This window comes from Mastigoproctus giganteus, chromosome 1, assembly GCF_048544385.1.
Source record: "Mastigoproctus giganteus isolate SK-2022 chromosome 1, ASM4854438v1, whole genome shotgun sequence".
NCBI lineage: Eukaryota > Metazoa > Arthropoda > Arachnida > Uropygi > Thelyphonidae > Mastigoproctus > Mastigoproctus giganteus.
In genome coordinates, this window is record NC_143575.1 from 199,638,186 (window position 1) to 199,657,985 (window position 19,800).

Genomic DNA, 19,800 nt, shown 5'->3' on the forward strand with positions numbered 1-19,800 from the left:
AGATGTAGTAGTAACAGTAGTTCAAGGGGAAAAATCTGTAAGGTTAAGTGGGCATTGAAGAAGAAACTAAAGAAGGTTAAAATGACATTAAGGCAGCCACTGCCTTGATACTCTTCAGGACAGAAATGTGATCTTATTCAATTTTGCTAATTCTGTTGAAGAATTAAAAAAATATATATATACAGGGTGTCTCAAAAATACACGGCATAACTTCAGGAATGAGTACCTCATGTGTACACAATAAAAATATTTTATATCAACATAGTTCTGGAAATGCTTATTAACCAGAATGTCTTATCTCCCGCAGGTGATTTCCTTCATCACAAGGTACTGACAGAATCTGGTGGTTTTCCATTCCGACCATGTACTCAAATCAGGAGCAAGTGGATATGCACTTTATGTACGGTTTGATGGGTGGCAATGCTCTGGAGACTCATCATTTGTACCACGAAAGGTTCCCACAATTAGCATTAGCATTAGCATTAGTAGAGGCATTTGATGCAAGAAAGCAAGCTTATGCAGCATCAGCCAAAAAAAAAAAAAAAAAAACCCACTTCCACTTCACCCCTCTGTTCGTTCAAAATACCTGTCCAGCTGAGCCTTAAACTTATTTAGGCTATCAACCTCCACCACAAGGGATGGAAGTCTGTTCCACCAACCAACCACCCACTGGCTAAAGGCAAATTTCCGCACGTCTATCCTACATCTGTCTTTCCTCAATTTGAATTTTTGCCCTCTCAGGTGATTTTTCTGAGCTAGAGGAAGAATCCCATCAGCATTGAGCATGCTTAAACCATTCAAGGCTTTATACACCTCTATCAGATCACCTCGCTGGTGCCTAGTCTCCAGACACTGTAATTTGCAAAACTTAAGCCTTTCTTCGTAAGAGCACCCCTTTGTTCCATTCACTAATCTTGTTGCCCTTCTCTGTACTCGTTCCAGCAGCTCTACATCCTTCTTGAAATGAGGCCTCCAGACCTGTATACAGTACTCTAGGTGTGGCCTGACCATCGCCTTATACAATGGAATAATCACCTCCTTATCCCTGCTGGAAAAATTCCTGTATATCATTGACAATACTCCATGAGCTACTCTTGCAGCCCGTCTGCACTGCTCAGAGAACTTCATATCTGCCTGCACAACCACCCCCAAGTCCCTTTCATTCTCTACCACTGTCAGTGTAGTACCACAGAATTGATACGTTGCTCTGGGGTTGCTGTTTCCCATATGTAGTACTTTACATTTGTCAATGTTAAACTTCATTTGCCACCTCTCAGCCCATCTGCCCAACCTTTCCAGATCCTGTTGCAGCAGCATAGTGTCAGTAGTGTCCTTGACAACCCTGCCAACCTTTGTATCGTCTGCAAACTTGGACATTAAGCCCGATATACCATCATCAATATCATTTATAAATACAGAAAACAATAATGGACCCAACACTGAGCCCTGAGGGACTCCACTAATAACATCAGTCCACGATGAGCAGTGTCCATTGATTACCACTCTCTGTCTTCTCCCCCTCAACCACCCCTTTATCCATAGCAGCAATTTGCCTCCAATGTCACACTGCTCCAATTTGTGTAGCAGTCTTCCATGTGCAACAGTATCAAAAGCCTTTCTAAGATCCAAGTATATAATATCAAAGTTATTCCCTGCATCCAGTTCTTTTGTGACTGCATCATAGTATCCAATCAAGTTGGTCAGGCAAGACTTCCCCTTAACAAAACCATGCTGTGTCTGAGCTATAACTGAAGTCTTGTCTAAATGATCCTGCAGTGCTTCTTTAACCAGTGCCTCCATTAATTTTCCTGGAACAGAAGTTAAGCTCACAGGTCTATAATTACTTGTGTCAGCCTTTGATCCTCCTTTGTGAATTGGGGTCACATTTGCACATTTCCAGTCTATGGGTACCTCCCCTGAGTCCAAGGAAGCTCTCATAATTATGGCTAAGGGTTTGCTTACTTCCTTTGCTGCCTCCTTTAATATAACTGGATAGATCCCATCCACCCCGGGTGCCTTTCTTGTGTTTATCTTCAACAGTTTCTCCTCCACTTTACTCCCAGTTATTTCAAGATTCTGTAGCTTACTGCTAGAGTTGAATACACCTCTGGCATTCCCCTCGCTGAATAACTCCTCATGTGTGAATGTCGATGCAAAATATTCATTTAGTTTGTTAGCTACCTGAGCAGGATCATCAACACTTGACCCATCAATATCAAGTGGACCAATCTGATTCATCCCCTTCCTTCTAGAGTTTACATAAGTAAAGAACTCTTTGCTGTTTTTCTTTGCATCCCTTGCCAAGGATTTCTCGTAATCTGCCTTCGCCTGCCTAACCTCCTTTGTAACTTGGTTGCATATCAACTTGTATCTATCATAGGCTTCTGTGTCATGTGTTAATTTGTATGTATCCCATGCATTTTTCTTCTCTGCCATATGCCTCATTAGTTCATCTGACATCCATTTTGGCCTAAACCTTGAACAATATTTCTTAGTTGGTATGTAAAGCCTAGTAGCTTCCAAGATAAGTTCTTTGAATGCTTCCCATTTTGAATTTTCTGTTGGTAACATCATCAGTTGGTCCCACTGTATAGAATTTAAATACTGTCTCAGTCCATCGTAGTCGCCTTTACGGAATCAATAACCCTTCCCTTTACCCCTAATGGTAGTTACCTCTTTCAGTAAATCCCACTTCAGCACACTGTGATCACTGCCACCTAGTGGTTCTTTATCTGCAGATTCTTAATGCATGAAGAATCACTGCTGATAATCAAATCAAGAGTATTACTCCCTCTAGTTGCCTCCCGAACATGCTGATGTAGAAAACAATCATCCAATAAATCCACAAAAGTCCTGCTAGTGTGTGAGTAACCAGCCCCCAAATTCCAGTCAATATCTGGGAAATTAAAATCTCCCATTATAAGACACTCTGATTTACTGGCCCACTCTATTTCCCTGTACAGTTCCTTATTATACTCATCAGAGTCATTAGGCCTATAGCACACTCCTACTCTCAATTTTGATCTCCCAATGCTTATGTCACACCAAACTGACTCCACGCTGCACTGTCCAGCGATGTCGACTGGCTTCACTTCCTTGGTTTTTATGTGTTTCTTAACTAATAGCATAACCCCTCCTCCCTTCCTATCCTGTCTATCCTTTCTGTAGACGTTGTACTCCCCAAATTGCAGTTCTGCATCCCTTATATCTGTGTGACACCACGTCTCTGATATCCCAACAATATCTGCCTTCGATGTTTTGAGCAATACCTCAAATTCATCAAATTTATTTACTAAACTCCTAGCATTGGCGTACACGCAAGTATACCTGCACCTGTTTCTATTCTTAGCTACCCTAACACAACCCATGTGTTTACTTGTACCGCAATGGCTCCCAGCAGTCTCTGAAATATCATGCATCTTGTTTTTCAGGCTTCTGCTCATTCTAATAGAAGCAGTGCAAGAATCTCTTTCACCTCTGCCAGTGGCTACTGTCAATCTATTGGTCTTTGTCTCCCCCCAAGCTAGCAGTTTTCCGACCCACCTAACACTGCCACGATAGCATCAGCAAATATTCTTGCACCCTTTCTATTTAAGTGTATCCCATCCCTGTAGAAGCAATCTCTCCTGTTAACAAGTACAGTCCAGGCTGAAAAAAATTCTACCCCTTGAGCCTTGCACAATCTTTCCAGGGCCGAATTGATCGACAAGGCTCTCATCATATACTCCCTCCTATCGTGTCTGGGCAGAATTGCAGACACTTTCAAATTCAACCCTAATTCTCGGCTTTTGTTCAACAGTGACCTGTACTTGTTAAGTAATTCTGCCGGTCTCCTACTCTTAATATTATTAGTGCCAACGTGTACAACTATATCACCTTTTGTGCCCTTAAAAGATGATATTCGCTCTACAACGTCATCAACCTTTGCCCCTGGCAGACATACCCTGGTCCTGTTCCACCTGTCTTTTTTACAAAGCATGTTCCCCGTTTCCCTGACAATAGAGTCACCAACAACTACTAGTTCCTTCGGGACCAGTGCATTCTGCCTTAGGGGTTGTCTCTGTGTCACGCGATGCCCAAGTGCAAGCTCTGGCGTTGATGTGGGCAGCTGAGAGCTTGATGGGCCCCTCAATTTAGTTTCTTCGAGGGCATCCACCCTGTCCTTCAAGCTCTCATATAGGCCCACAAGAACACCGAGTTGTTGCCTGATATCGATACACTCCTTGCATCGCGCACACACAAAGACATCCCCCTTGGCAGTATCATGTCCTGTACCCGATTGCTCTGCAAACATCAAGCAAACAGTGCATTTTATAAGGCTGTGAGTCAGAGGACAACTGCCCCCCTCAGTTCTGCTCGGAGCCACAGCACTTCCATTAGCTTGAGCCTTTTGCTTTGCTGCTCTGGTCTGAGTCATGATTCTATTAATTTATTAATTAATTATGTTATGTTATTAATTATATTACGTTTGTAATCTAAGTCGTTATATGTATTTATTTAAACATACAATTTAACTGCTAACGAAGTTCAACTAACGCTATCTAGTACGGTATATAACCTACGGTATATCTAGTACGGTATCACAATGGCGGGAAAGTTACTAACGGTAACGGTAGTTACGAACACGTGGAAACCCTTACCGATACTTTTACAAGGCCGAGTAAAGAATAAATACACCAAATTAATCAAAAAATCACAAAATTATGTTATACTACTAAATTTAAATCAGAAGTTTTTTTTTGAAGATGTCCAGACCAGAAAACGTTTGAAGGTATCCATCGCCACCTTTGTGAACATGGGACCTTTACACCTCATGCTGCCGACAGAGGACGACCAAGATCTATGACTCCTGAAGTAGAGGAGAAGATTTTGGATGTTGTGCATGCCACTCCTGGAATCAGCACATGCAGAATAGCAATGCAACTGGCTGTTCAACATTCGACTATTTGGAGAGTGTTGCGAGAACACCAACTGTATTCTTACCATCTGCAATGGGTACAGGCCTTGTCACCAACAGATTACCCTGCACGAGTAATCTTCTGCCAGTGGGTCTTGCAGCATTATGGTACAACTCCTCACTTTCTTGCCTTAGTGATATTCATAGATGAAGCACAGTTCACACGAGACGGAATCCAAAACTTTCACAATCAGCATGTATGGGCTGAGGAAAACCCACATGCAATTCTTCCATCACATTACCAACAGTGGTTCGGCCTCAACATCTGGGCAGGTGATTTTGGTGATAAGTTATTTGGGCCCCATGTACTTCCAAACAAACTCACAGGGCAGGCGTACAGAAACTTTCTGGAAAACAACATGGCTGATTTCTTGGACAACACGATGGTGCTCCCACACATTTCAGCCACCTAGCCCGCAATTAAATTACCTGAATCAAAGGTTTCCTGGTCGATGGATAGGTAGAGGTGGACCAAACTGCCTGGCCTCCATGCTCACTGATTTAAACCCACTAGATTTCTTCTTGTGGGGGCATTTAAAGTCATTGGTGTATTCGACTCTGGTAGCTGATGTTGGAAACTCTCTGCAATCGAATTGTGGCAGGTTGTGAGACAATACGAAACATGCCAGGAATTTGGCATCGTCATCGCAAGTCCATGAGACGTCGATGTGAGGCCTGTATTCAGACAGAAGGTGGACATGTTGAACAATTACTATAAGGTGATATGAACAGTTAAGTGTCATAGACAGACCTTCAAAACTCGGAAACCAAGCATTTCCGGAACTGTTGATATAAAATATTTTTTTTGTCTATCTATGAGGAACTCATTCCTGAAGTTATGCCGTGTATTTTTGAGACACCCCGTATATAAATATATTATATATACAGGGTGTTTCAGTTAAACGTTTCAGAACTTCTAAGAGGGGTAGGGTACATCCTGACAACTCGAAATCATATAGCAATGTGGGGTCGGAAATGCTTTCCTGAAGCGGTGTTGTACACAGAAGCACCATAAAGAAAAGAGACCGTAAGTGAGAAATCGTTTTAATAATACATGAAAAGAAGCAAAAGGTACATGGATTAAAGTAAGTGTTCGAAGTTTCTTCCACGGGCTACAATGCACGCCTCACATCTCCGACGCATGGACATCCGAACATTCTGGAATACTCCAGGCGAATTTCGAATTTCTTCGGCAGCTACTGCGATTCTTGCAACCAGCTCCTCAGCATTGTCAACAGGGGTGTCATAAACTTGCGATTTCATATGACCCCAGAAATAAAAATCAAGACATGATAGGTCGGGTGACCGAGCAGGCCAACGCACGGGACCACCACGTCCGATCCACTGTTGACCAAATGTGACATCCAGGTAGTTACAAACATCTCCGCTATAATGGGCAGGGGCTCCATCGTGTTGGAACCACATTGTCTGTTGCGTCGATGCAGAAATCTGTTCATCTCTCAAAAGTTGTGGCAATACTTGCTGCAGAAAGATCAAGTAGATAGGTCCGGTTAGACGACACGGTAACAGGTAAGGTCCGATGAGGTGATCTCCCATAATACCGGCCCATACATTGACCGAAAATCGAATCTGTGCTGCACGACGTCGTATTGCATGCGGGTTCTCGACCGCCCAGATATGGTCGTTATGCGTGTTGAAAATTCCTTCCCTTGTGAAGGATGCCTCGTCGGAAAACAACACTTCAGCAGGAAAAAGGGGATTTGTAGCACATTTTCCAAGGTACCACTGTGCGAAAGCAATACGAGGTGCATAATCCTCCGGTTGCTGTGTCTGGACATGCTGCACGTGAAACGGATGCATGTCTTGTTCTCGGAGAATCCTCCAGACGCTGCAATGGGAAACCCCGACTGCGTTTGCTAGACTTCGTGTACTCGTTCTTGGATTCCCCTGTACATGCTGCAGCACATTCTGTTCGACGGCTGGAGTCCGTGCTGTTCTTACCCTGTCCCTGTCAGCTCTTTCAAATGAACCTCTCTCAGCTAACCTCTGGTGCAGTCTTGCAAAGAAATTATGACTGGGAATACGCCTCGTCGGAAATCGTTCCGCGTACAAACGCTGTGCGGCTGGCCCACTACAATTTGCAGCCCCGTACGCCAAATGCATATCGGCTAACTCTGCGTTCGTGTAATCATCCATCCTACTAACTTGGCGTTCTTGTTCAAGAAATTCGAAATTCGCCTGGAGTATTCCAGAATGTTCGGATGTCCATGCGTCGGAGATGTGAGGCGTGCATTGTAGCCCGTGGAAGAAACTTCGAACACTTACTTTAATCCATGTACCTTTTGCTTCTTTTCATGTATTATTAAAACGATTTCTCACTTACGGTCTCTTTTCTTTATGGTGCTTCTGTGTACAACACCGCTTCAGGAAAGCATTTCCGACCCCACATTGCTATATGATTTCGAGTTGTCAGGATGTACCCTATCCCTCTTAGAAGTTCTGAAACGTTTAACTGAAACACCCTGTATATATTACACTATAAGCAAAATGAAGAACAACATTTTGAAATGACAGTACACATTTTACATTTAGAAAGCAGAAATTTGCATAATAAAAAAAATAAGAATTTCAGTATAATAAAAAAAATATTGTTTTTTTAAAGTAATCTAAACATATCTGTTTATTAGGTAAGCTGTTGTTTGATCAGGTGACTTCATATTCAGAAAAATATGACTTGGCAAAATATGACAGTTTGAAACAAACTACAAATAAAATTCATGCAGGAGGCAGAGAATGATAACTCTTAAATGAATAATATTCATAATCAAATGAGCTCCCTATCAAATTTTATTTGGTGTTTTATATTTAATTGAGACATACGAAGTAATAAAGTTCCAGGACTAGCACATTGGTTATTTAAGAGTTGGTGTGAATGCTAAAAGTTATGTAGAAACATTTGTAGTGGTTACAATGGGCCTTCCTTCCCTGTATCAATGCACGTCACCTTGTTTAGTAAGTAGTGTATTCAACAAAGATCATAGGATAGTCTTTGTGTTTTGAAGTCGGAGTTGGCAAACATGCTGGCAGAAAAGAAACAGTTATGAATTAAATTGAAATCTCAAATGATCCTTGGAGTGGATAATCAAAAAAAAAAAAATCAAAATTGGAAATAACAAATAATATAAATAACTCTCTTAATGATGTTTTATGCTTGAAACATTGTGCTAAAATATTCCATTCATTTTAATTTCAAGAGTAAGAGGTACATTTTATTTAAATATGTGAACATATTTCTCAGATTACTAAAATAAAGTCAAGTATTTGTTTCAGAAATTTACACAAACAATGATAAATTAGCAAGAATTGTATAGAAGAATCATTTTATTGGTGAAAGAAATACATTGTTTGATCTGTCCTTTTACAGCCTTGCAGTAAAATCCTACTGATTCAGTTCCCTAAAATTCAGGCTACTTTCTTTTTTCTTTTTTTCAATGTTTGTATTTTATTTATGCAGAATGGAGATTTTCCTAAATAAGAATTTAACACTGGAGTTCCAAACTTTTTCGGAATTATTTCAAAACACTTTGTAAAAGAAATAAAATCATTCAAAAGGAGAAATTAAATACAAATAGAAACATGAGAAATTTGTAGATAATGCTAACAAACTATCAAGCTCCTATGGTATTTTATATTTGTACACAAATGTTTATAAACATCTGTAAACATTTATATTGAAGGAGAAGCAGTTGAGGATTGTCTATCTTTATCTTTTTTTTTTTTTTTTTATGATTCTGTCAGTGATTAGGATTCAAGTGGAGAATAGATGTTAGTCAGTATTGAAAATATTGCAATGTTAACAAAAAGCACTATTTACTGGCTACAAGTTGAAATGAAGTAATGCATGAAAAAAGCTATTAAGTGATGACAATGTTTTTATTAATTTAGATGGAATCAAACATGAAGAGTCTAAATCTGTTGTACAGTGGTGAAGAATATTCATTTGGGGATGTAGCCAAAAAACATGAAGATGAGGCTGTATATCATATTGTAACAGAAGAAGAAATAACAAGGCAGGTCAAGAAAAAACTGTGAGCAAAGCAAAAAAGATTAAATTACATGAAGGCAGAAGATGTTCCCTGCCTTTACAATTTGAATCAAATAAACATTTTTTTATTATATTATGTAAAATTCCAAAGCCTCTTATATCCAAATCCATATGTTTCTCATTAACCCCTTAGAACAGCTGTTCCTAGGAACATTTTTAATGCCAAAGCAGTCCATTTTTAGTAAGTACTCAAAAAAACAGCCAAGTTTAACCATTTTGCACACATTTAGGATGGAGTGGTAATTTGTAATTTAATTTATTTATAGTCATTCTTTTGAAAACTTATTTTCAGTTAATTTCTTTCAAGTTTATTATTTTATTTACAAAGGCCATGTATACTGTGTTCAATTAATGTAATTTTCTTATTTGTTTTATTAACAGCTAATAAAATTAATCTTTTATATTGTGATTCTCTTGGGACAAAATTTTCATTCATTTAAATTTTAACTTAATGTTACTATTTATTAAATTAATTTAAGAATTTATTCTTACTTAATCTGTCAACAAATCCATGTCTGTATGTGGGGTGGGGGATGGAATGAACCCAAGACTGGGAAAAACTTTCAATATATTAATTAAAAAAGAATTCTTACCCTACCCTACCCTACTCTACTCTACTCTACTCTACCCTACCCTACCCCACCCTACCCCTCAAGGACATTTGAAAGTTGAATCAATAGCGGTATACTCCATTTAATTTTAGCAACTGAATGGAACAAAGGGTTGCTCTTATGAAGAAAGGCTTAAATTTTGCAAATTACAGTGTCTGGAGACTAAGTACCTGCGAGGTGATCTGATTGAGGTGTATAAAGCCTTGAATGGTTCAAGCATGCTCAGTGCTGATGGGATTCTTCCTCTTGCTCAGAATAATCGCTCAGGCGATTATTCTGATTAACCCCTGAGAGGGCATAAATTCAAATTGAGGAAAGACGGTTATAGGATAGATGTGCGGAAGTTTCCCTTTAGCCAGTGGGTGGTTGATTGCTGGAACAAACTTCCATCTGTCATAGAAGTTGATAGCGTAAATAGATTCAAGGCAGAACTTGAATCTATTTAAGGCAGAAAATAAGGGGTGTTTTTTTTTTTTTTTTTTTGTTAATGCTATATAAGTCTGCTTTCTTGCATCATGTGCCCTTGCTAATGCTAACAGAGCCATAGTCAAAATGCATTTGGGATAATTCTGTATCACAACACACACAAACATATATGCACTTACAATAGTAATGCAGGTGCAAACCACATTGGTTTTACACCTGCATATTTTAGTAGCAAAGTTAGCTTTACGACTAACTTTGCTATTAAAATATTCATACGTAGCAGTGTTAAAAGCTTTTAAGGGTGTATGTGAAATCACCATATGTTACTAAAAATTAACACTTAGGTTACAAAATGAAAAAAAAAAATAAATAATAAATAATTATTGCCATTATGATTATAATATTTTAATGTTACAGAGTTAAAAGTTGCATTGATTGGAAAAAGGAATTTCAATAAGAAATATTCAAAACACCTGCACTGTAAGCATTTTCAAGTGAGAGAGTCCCATTTTTAGTTAGGCGGAAGTGTCCATCACTCTCACCTAATTTTTTAGAATTTTATATCTTCATTGACAAGATAATTATTATTATTAAGAACAGATTAATGCATACTATGTATTAAGAATTAAATATTATAGAAAAGTTCTTTTAACGACTGAAATTTTTATCAAACATTAACACACTACTGTTTTCCTCTTGGACCAGACCCTGAACGACCACCATGCAAAAAAGCTAAAATAATTCGAAAGGAACGGAAGCTACAAAAGTTGCTTAAACAGGCTCAGGCTGAAGGCAAGGTTGTCAAGCATGTTGAAGAGGTAAAGTCTAATTCTCATTATCTGCCTTTTATTAATTAGAATATAACAGAAAAGAAGATAATATCTTTTCAAATATAAGTTCTTGCAATTTTTTAAGCAATAATTCAAGTTTATAAGTTCAAGAAAATGAAATGTATGTGTGTGAATGTGCATGCACACACACACACACACACACATTGTTAAAATTCCAGCCTCTTTTGGATGTATCAGTTTATCTTCATTTTCAGGTCTGAATATTTCAAATATCAAACATCTATAAAAATATCAAATATATTTGATATATTTTTAAATATCTATTTCAAAGATCAACATGGCATATATATCCCACAAGAAAAGGTTAAATCAGTGTTGCTACATGTAGCTGGATTGATCCAGAAGAAATTCTGTGCCAAATATTACAGATGACTTCCAGGAAAACCTGAGCCTAAACCAAAGATCTGTTGATAAAATACTAAACACTAAAAGAAACTGGTTTTATTGCAGGGGCTAGTACAGACAATAGCAAAGCTGTTGATGTACTTGCCAGGTACACGTCAAGTCCAAGTTGTCTCTTGTGAAAAATCACAGCAGAAATTGGTGTTAGCCATGTTTCCAGTCCTGAAACAATATAAATTCTTTATGTCCAAAGCTTCTAGTATTCAGGAGTTACTATCAGATGATATTGTTCACAACCTGTAGTTTTGTGATGGATATGATAGCCTGCCATCTCCTGCAATCTGAGTATATTTTCAGTGGTGAAGCTCTGTTTTCACTTTAGCAGCTGGTGAATCACCATATGTTGTTTGTTGTTTTGGTCAGAGTCAAACCCTTATGCCACATGATGGTATGGATGAGTATCCACAGCATGAATTCAGTTGCTCCTATTTCTTTAAAGAAAATGTTACCCAAAAACTCATAATCTGTAATGGGTGGGTTTTCAGCAAGGTGGAGTGCCACACACTTCATGATGTCTGTACACACTTGCCTGAATTACACCTATTGAATTACACCTATTGATCTAGGAGATCAATAGGTGTAAACGCTGGAATTCTAATTTCCATATATTTTTGCTTCAACAAAGAGTCGTATCGGAGGGCAGAATATTTTAACTTTTTTTTTTTTTTTTTTATTGCAGATCAAGATCTCAAGAAGAGATGCAGTGTATGTTTTTAAACTTATATTTAAGTCTATCTAAGTGCTAATGTTCTAGATTTCAGAAATTTACTAAATCCCATTGTTTGTAAAAGAATAAGAGAAGTTTACCTCAATACAATACATAGAACACTTCCGTATGATACTCTCCAGAAATTTTTAATTGTTTTCATTTTAATGTCTGGAGAGTATGATATGGAAGTGTTCTATGTATCATATTGAGGTAAACTTCTCTTATTCTTTTACAAATATTGATGTCAACGTAGAACGTATTGAGCATTATAGCTCTGGTTCATATTATTAATCCCATTGTATACAATGAAGTGTTTTCTCCTATAAACTTCACATTTGGGACATGACTATAGTAATGCCTTTCAGCTCCCACATTAGAAAAAACAGTACTTTTATTATTAATGGTGCAATAAAAGAAATTTAAATAATTTGGTTATATATGTGCACAGAAAACTTTATGCCTATTGCATTTGTTCAAGAAATATTATTTTGCCCATAAAACAGATAAATGAATTTGTTAGTATAGTGCTGTACTAACAAGTTCATACAAATATTATTCTGGCATGTTGCTGTCATCTTAGTTTTACCGCTACGGAACAAATAAAAATGACCATTTTTTTTTTTTTTTTTTTCTTTATTATTTGAATCAAGATGCCACATCTGCTTTTTTTTTTTTTTTTTTTTTTTAAATTGTAACAGAATACTGAAGTGCAGAAAATAAAGGTACATCATTGATTATGGTTGGGAATGGGAAAAAAGGAATTACTGGGATTTAGCTCCTTTCTTATAAATGCTATTGAAGTAAATAATTACAATATGCAAGTCTATGTAGATAGGTGAAAAACATTTTGAAATAAGATTTCAGATATATCCAGTATTGTAAACATTCCATCATTTATTAAAAGGCTATAAACAAAATGCACCACTTGAGCATTGCATGGTTAGTATCAGGAGACTGCTTTTCTGTGAAACACATATATACCTTTTATTGGAAACTTTGCATATAAATATGCATTTATGGATAATTATGCTTGTGTGATACATTAATATGCTCATTACTTACATAAATACAAATGATGATTTATAAGATGTGGTGGAGTTACTACATAAATACAAATGATGATTTATAAGATGTGGTGGAGTTTAAAATAACAGGATGTGATAATGGGTATTGAAATTTTAATTGTTCTTCCATTACTGACACTACACTGCTGCAACAGGATCTGGAAAGGTTGAGCAGATGGGCTGAGAGGTGGCAAATGAAGTTTAACATTGACAAATGTAAAGTACTACACATGGGAAACAGCAACCCCAGAGCAACGTATCAACTCTGTGGTACTACACTGACAGTGGTAGAGAATGAAAGGGACTTGGGGGTGATTGTGCAGGCAGATATGAAGTTCTCTGAGCAGTGCAGACGGGCTGCAAGAGTAGCTCATGGAGTATTGTCAATGATATACAGGAATTTTTCCAGCAGGGATAAGGAGGTGATTATTCCATTGTACAAGGCAATGGTCAGGCCACACCTAGAGTACTGTATACAGGTCTGGAGGCCTCATTTCAAGAAGGATGTAGAGCTGCTGGAACGAGTACAGAGAAGGGCAACAAGATTAGTGAATGGAACAAAGGGGTGCTCTTACGAAGAAAGGCTTAAGTTTTGCAAATTACAGTGTCTGGAGACTAGGCACCAGCGAGGTCATCTGATAGAGGTGTATAAAGCCTTGAATGGTTTAAGCATGCTCAATGCTGATGGGATTCTTCCTCTAGATCAGAAAAATCACCTGGGAGGGCATAAATTCAAATTGAGGAAAGACAGATGTAGGATAGACGTGCGGAAATTTGCCTTTAGCCAGCGGGTGGTTGGTTGGTGGAACAGACTTCCATCCCTTGTGGTGGAGGTTGATAGCCTAAATAAGTTTAAGGCTCAGCTGGACAGGTATTTTGAACGAACAGAGGGGTGAAGTGGAAGTGGGTTTTTTTTTTTTTTTTTTTGGCTGATGCTGCATAAGCTTGCTTTCTTGCATCCAATGCCTCTACTAATGCTAATGCTACTCTGTCTTTTTTGTGCAATAAATGTCTATATAATGAATAAATTATATGATAATTATCAATTATCATATAATTTATTCAAATAATTATGTAATTATATATATAGTAATTCATAAGCTGAAGCAAATGTTTGATATACAAGAAGAAATCATTTTGTTTTGTAATAGTTACATTTTAAGGTTTCCATCTAACATGTCTGATGTGAATATGGCATGTTAGATGGAATTTTTCAAAGAATGATAATGTGTTTAATATGTGTTATGCGATCAAGTATGGAAGAAAAAAAGAGCCATAGTTTAATGCACATTAATTAGTGTTAAGTCAGTGCAAGGAGCCTAAGCTTTTCCAGCATTAACTTAAAACACACACACACTCACACAAACTGTCATATTTTTGAGTTACTAAAATATTTGTACCATAAGGAACCTCAGTTGTATACAGAATGTTCATGACACTGAGACTTTCTTTACGGTAATTTAATTATTGGTATTGTTATATAAAGCAAGTTTTTTTTTTTTTTTTTTTTTTATATATATATAGATTTTGTCAAAAAATCTTGGTAATCAGGCCAAGTCCATAGAAGATTTTTTATCTAAGCCTTTCCCCGAAACTCCTTCTCACAAGTTGCAAGTAAGTTTTAATTGAAAGAATAACTTATAATTTATATAAAATGTCTTATTACTTTTTTTAATGAAAGCTGAAAATTATACTGTCTAAGATATTTAATCTAGTAATAATATGGATGTTAATAGAATTTCTGTCTGAAAATTTATAGATCCAAAATTTAGTTAGTAAAATTTCATTACAAGAAGTATTACTGTTTTAGAAATGATCTGATATAGCCACTTCAGAGCCATATGATAATTTATTGAAATCAACATTTTTGAAATCAACATCAAATAATTTATTGGTGGTGTACTTCTGTTAGCAAAAAAATTAAAGTATATTGGTAAAAAGGTCTTAGGTCACAATAATGCAAGATTCTTGTAATTAATATTAGCAAATTATGCAAGAAAGCAAGCTTAAAGAATATCAGTAAAAAAAAAATAGCTGACAATGAATAAAGCACCTTATTTAATATATAGAGCAGGATGTCACACTCATTTTGTACCATAGGCTGAATAAAGAATTTTGCATTATGTCGAGGGCCGCATATTTTCAACATTTAAAAAATAAGTAAAATAAGACTTTTTTTTTAGGCTAATACCCCATATTATTATGTTTACATAAGCGAACATATATAGAGGATTCTTACAATTAAAAATATTTCAAAACAAAAGGTTACATATTTGTAAATAATTAAACATCAAAAATAGAAAACAGAAAAAATAAACATAACAAAATCATAATTTCTTAATATTTAAGTATTAATAGTAATAGCCATATAGTGCAAGGAAGCCACAGGCTTTTGCTGCACTAGCCAAAAAAAAAAGGGTGGGGAGAGATAAGAAATACAGATTATTTGCTTCCCTTCTCACATGGGTAACTACCCATTTGACCTTTGAATTTATTCAAATTGTCAGCTTCAGCTACCTGCAAAGGCAACCTGTTCCAACAATAAACAACTTGCTGGCTAAAAGAAAACTTCCTACAGTCTAGTCTAAACCTCTTTCCACCTTAATTTGAATTTATGCCCCCGAGTTCTGGAATTCTCTATAACAGCAAAAATTCGGCCTTCATTAATTTTACTAACTCCGTCTCAGAACCTTATAAACCTCAGTCAGGTCACCTTTAACATGCCTCTGGTTATCAAGCTCTGTAGACCACATAAGTGAAGTCTCTCCTCGTATGGTTGCCCGTTTGCAAATCTCACAATGCTAATTGACCCTTTCAAGAAGCTCAGAGTCTTTTTTCAGGTGATGTCTCCATACTTGAACACAGTATTCCAAATGTGGTCTTACAATTGCTTTATACATTATATTATTTTTTAGTGGACACTTGGCACCATTTTCCAGAATGTAAATCATCGAAATTTGGTATAATGTATTGAGGTTACGAAATTTTCAAAATTGAAGATAGATGCCAATCAGTTAAGCTTAACCTTTCTGGAGTTTTTTGTTTTTCATTAAAGAAAACAGTTATTCTCATAAATACATGCTGTTGAACATAGCTAGTATATGTGTAACAAAAGATAGCACTCTAGGAAGCCGATCTGTAGATCAATAGGTATAAGACGCTGGAATTCTAACTTTCGTATATTTTTGCTTCAACAAAGAGTCATATTGGAATTCCATTTGTAAGTTCAATGTCATCAATAATTTCAATGTCAACAGAGTGAGGTGAAGTAAAGAGAAGAAAATGAGATTCACGGTTTTTGAAATCAGAAAATCTTTTATCAAACTATGTTTCTAACAATTTTGTTTGGTGGGTATACTCTTAAAATTTCAGTTCAAGCAATTTTAGCAACAGAGATTGGCAACTTTAAAATTGAGACAAATTTTCTTTTTCTATTTGTTTTGCCAAAGATATAATTTTTGTTTAAAAGCATTAATAGTGTCAAATAATGTAACAACGTGATATTTTGCCTTGAATTTTAAGATTAAGTTGACTAAGATGACTTTGCAGATGATACAAAGGTTTGCAGGGTTGCTAATGACAGTAATGGCAATGTGCTATGCAACAGGATCCAGAAAATTTGAGCATATGGACTGAGAAGTAGCAACTGAAGTTTAACATTGACAAATGCAAAGTACTGCATATGGGTAGAAGTAACCCCAGAGAAATGTACCAACTGTACGGTACTACACTTAGGGTGGTAGAAAATTAAAAAAACCTGGGAGTAATTGTGCAGTCAGATATGAAGTTTTCTGAGCAATGCAGACAGGCTTGCCCAAGCAGCTCATGGGGTTTTGTCAATGATATATAGGAATTTTGCTAGCAAGGAAAAGGAGATGATTGTCCCTCTGTATAAGGCAATGGTCATGCCATGCCTTGAGTACTGCGTACAGGTCTGGAGGCCTCATTTTAGGAAGGATGTAGATTTGCTTGAGCGTGTACAAAGAAGGGCAGCAAGATTGGTGAGGGGAATGAAGGGATCCTCTTACCAAGAGAGGCTTAAGTTCTGCAAATTGCAGTGGCTGGAGACTAGGCACCTGTGAGGTGATCTGATTGAGGTGTATAAGGCCTTGAATGGGTTGAGCCTGCTGAATTCTGATGAGATTCTTCCACTTGTTCAGATTATGAAGCTAAGGGGGCATAAATTCAAAATAAGGAAAGACAGTTGTAGAATAGATGTGCAAAATGTAGATGTGCATCTGTTGTTGTGGAAGTTGATAGGTTAAATAAATTTAAGGAGGAACTGGACAAACATTTAGAGGGATTTGTTTTGTAATTTTTTTTTTTTTTTTTTTTTTTGGCTGATGCTGCATAAGCTCATACACTTGCTTTCTTGCATCACATGCCACTACTACTATTTGTAATGTCAACAGAAAAAGCCTTTTATCCACTGTCCATCTTTTAATTCAGCACATTCATATTTTGTTTACAAAAAAGAAAAATATTTCATCCAGCAATTTGAAGAATTGTTTTAAAACTTCATGACTAGAAAGGCATTGAGCTTCCATATAATATTATAGATCAGTGTATTCACTTCCTAAATCTTCCAGAAATGATGCAACTTGGTGATGTTAAGTCCATGTTCTTACAATTTTAGTGACTTTTTTTCTTTCTTTTTTTTAAGTACATGGCTGATATTTAAAACTTTTGAATACAATGCTTGCTGTTTAAAAGAATTATTACCCTGTTGTTTGCATGCTTATTTTAATTTTAGAACAACTCCATTACTAATACCCATCATGGCAGGGGCCCATCAGACGCAAGACATACCAACTTTTTAAATGTTAGCTCATATTTCTTCAAAACTTCCATAAGTGCATCAAAACTTATCAGCTCCAGTGGTTGTATCATGCATTGGAATCTATGAATAAAAACGGCCAGCTGAGCGATATCTTGAATGTCTTTACTTTCATCAATTTCAATACAGTAGGCCTCAAATTTTGATGTTGTTGAACTAAGCTAATCTCTTAAATTATTGGCTATTTCATCAATTCTGCTAGCAACAGTACTTAAACTTATACTTTTGAATTTTTTTGTTTGTTCTGGACCCAACATTTCCTCTATTTTAATCATTTAAAAACACATTTGCTAATAAGCTCCCTTCTGTAAATGGTTTTGACTTGCAATTAAATGTGATATTAAATAACTAGCTTTAACAGCAGCTGCATTATATGTAACAGGCTTAATAAGTGCGCATTTTGTTGTTTTTGAATTTCTGAATTCAGTTCTGACAACTTTTTTTCACAAAGTTTCACAACATATTGATCAGAGTTCACTTTTTAATTTTCCTTACAAACTGCAATAGGGTTCCTACATATCAGACATAATATTTTATTCTTCACTTCGATACAAAAATATTGTAGCTACGATGTTCTTCTTGAATAGATCTTTTTTTATTCATATTGATCCTAGGGTTTGACATAATGTTTATTATATACTGCTTTAACTAAAGATGAATAAAACACAAAATTCACTCCAGACCTTCTCCACATAGATAAAACCTTAACATTTTATGACTAAAAATACAGTTTGCTGATGTATGACTGGGCAGATACCTATTTTGTTGCGGTAAGTAGTTTAAACCTAATTTAAACCAATTTAAACCTAATTTAAACAAATGTGCGTGCAAATAAAGACCAAAGTGCATGCAAAAAAAATAATAAATTTATTTAATTAAAAATAACTAATATAATATTTATTATATAGAATAGGTAAACTTTTATTTATTTTTATATTTTTTTATTTTCAAGTGTCGGTAGGCTGCAGCCTTTTTGCTGGTAGGCCGCGTGTTTGACATCCCTGATATGGAACATCAAAATTCAAAACTCACTATAGATAAAACAACTCTGTTGCATGACTTTTCATTCCATTATTGTTTGGCATTCCAAATGTATGAAATGGAATACAAGCCTGTTCAAGTTTAATTCACTCCTGATAGCTTAGCTGGTTTGATACATTGCCTCCTCCTTTGGAGAGGTTTGGATTCAGTTCCCATCATAGACTGACGGAATTTGTAAAATTCTCTTTGTTCAAGGGTGTAGTTTAACCAACTTCGGTTGGAGAGCAGAATTTTACTCCATGAGTTATTTCGAATTTTTCAACCCACACAATATGCATAGCAACCCACGTTCTACACAAAAATATATATTAGGGAGAAGTTCCAGTGTTGTCACAATAATAATAATAAAACTGTTTTAAAACTTCTGTTAGTAGTAATAATAGAGGCATGTGATGCAAGAAAGCAAGCGTATGCACTTATGTAACATCAGCCAAAAAAAAAAAAAAAAAAATTCACACAACCATTCCCTCTAAAAGTTTGTCCACTTCCTCCTTGAATTTATTTAAGCTATCAACTTCCACAACAACAGATGGAAGTTTGTTCCAGCAATTAACCATTCGCTGGCTAAAGGCAAATTTTCGCATACCTATTCTACAGCTGTCTTTCCTCAGTTTGAATTTATGCCCCCTTAGGTTCGTAATCTGAGCAAGCAGAAGTATCCCGTCAGCATTGAGCCTGCTCAAACCATTCAAGGCCTTACACATCTCAATCAGATCACCTCGCAGGTGTCTAGTCTCCAACTGCTGCAATTTGCAGAACTTAAGCCTCTCTTTGTAAGAGGACCCCTTCGTTCCCCTCACCAATCTTGTTGCTCTTCTCTGTACACACTCAAGCAA

General features: G+C 36.5%; 1 protein-coding gene across 2 annotated transcripts in view; it reads left to right on the forward strand.

Moving 5' to 3' along the window:
• Ate1 (arginyltransferase 1) overlaps positions 1 to 19,800 on the forward strand; it is a 169,158-nt gene that overhangs the window by 73,848 nt on the left and 75,510 nt on the right. For both annotated transcript variants that reach the window (XM_090375480.1, XM_090375488.1), the window contains exons 7-8: positions 10,766 to 10,878; positions 14,611 to 14,700. In XM_090375480.1, the coding sequence (XP_090231606.1) occupies positions 10,766 to 10,878; positions 14,611 to 14,700 (203 nt within the window). The remainder of the gene's footprint in view (positions 1 to 10,765; positions 10,879 to 14,610; positions 14,701 to 19,800) is intronic.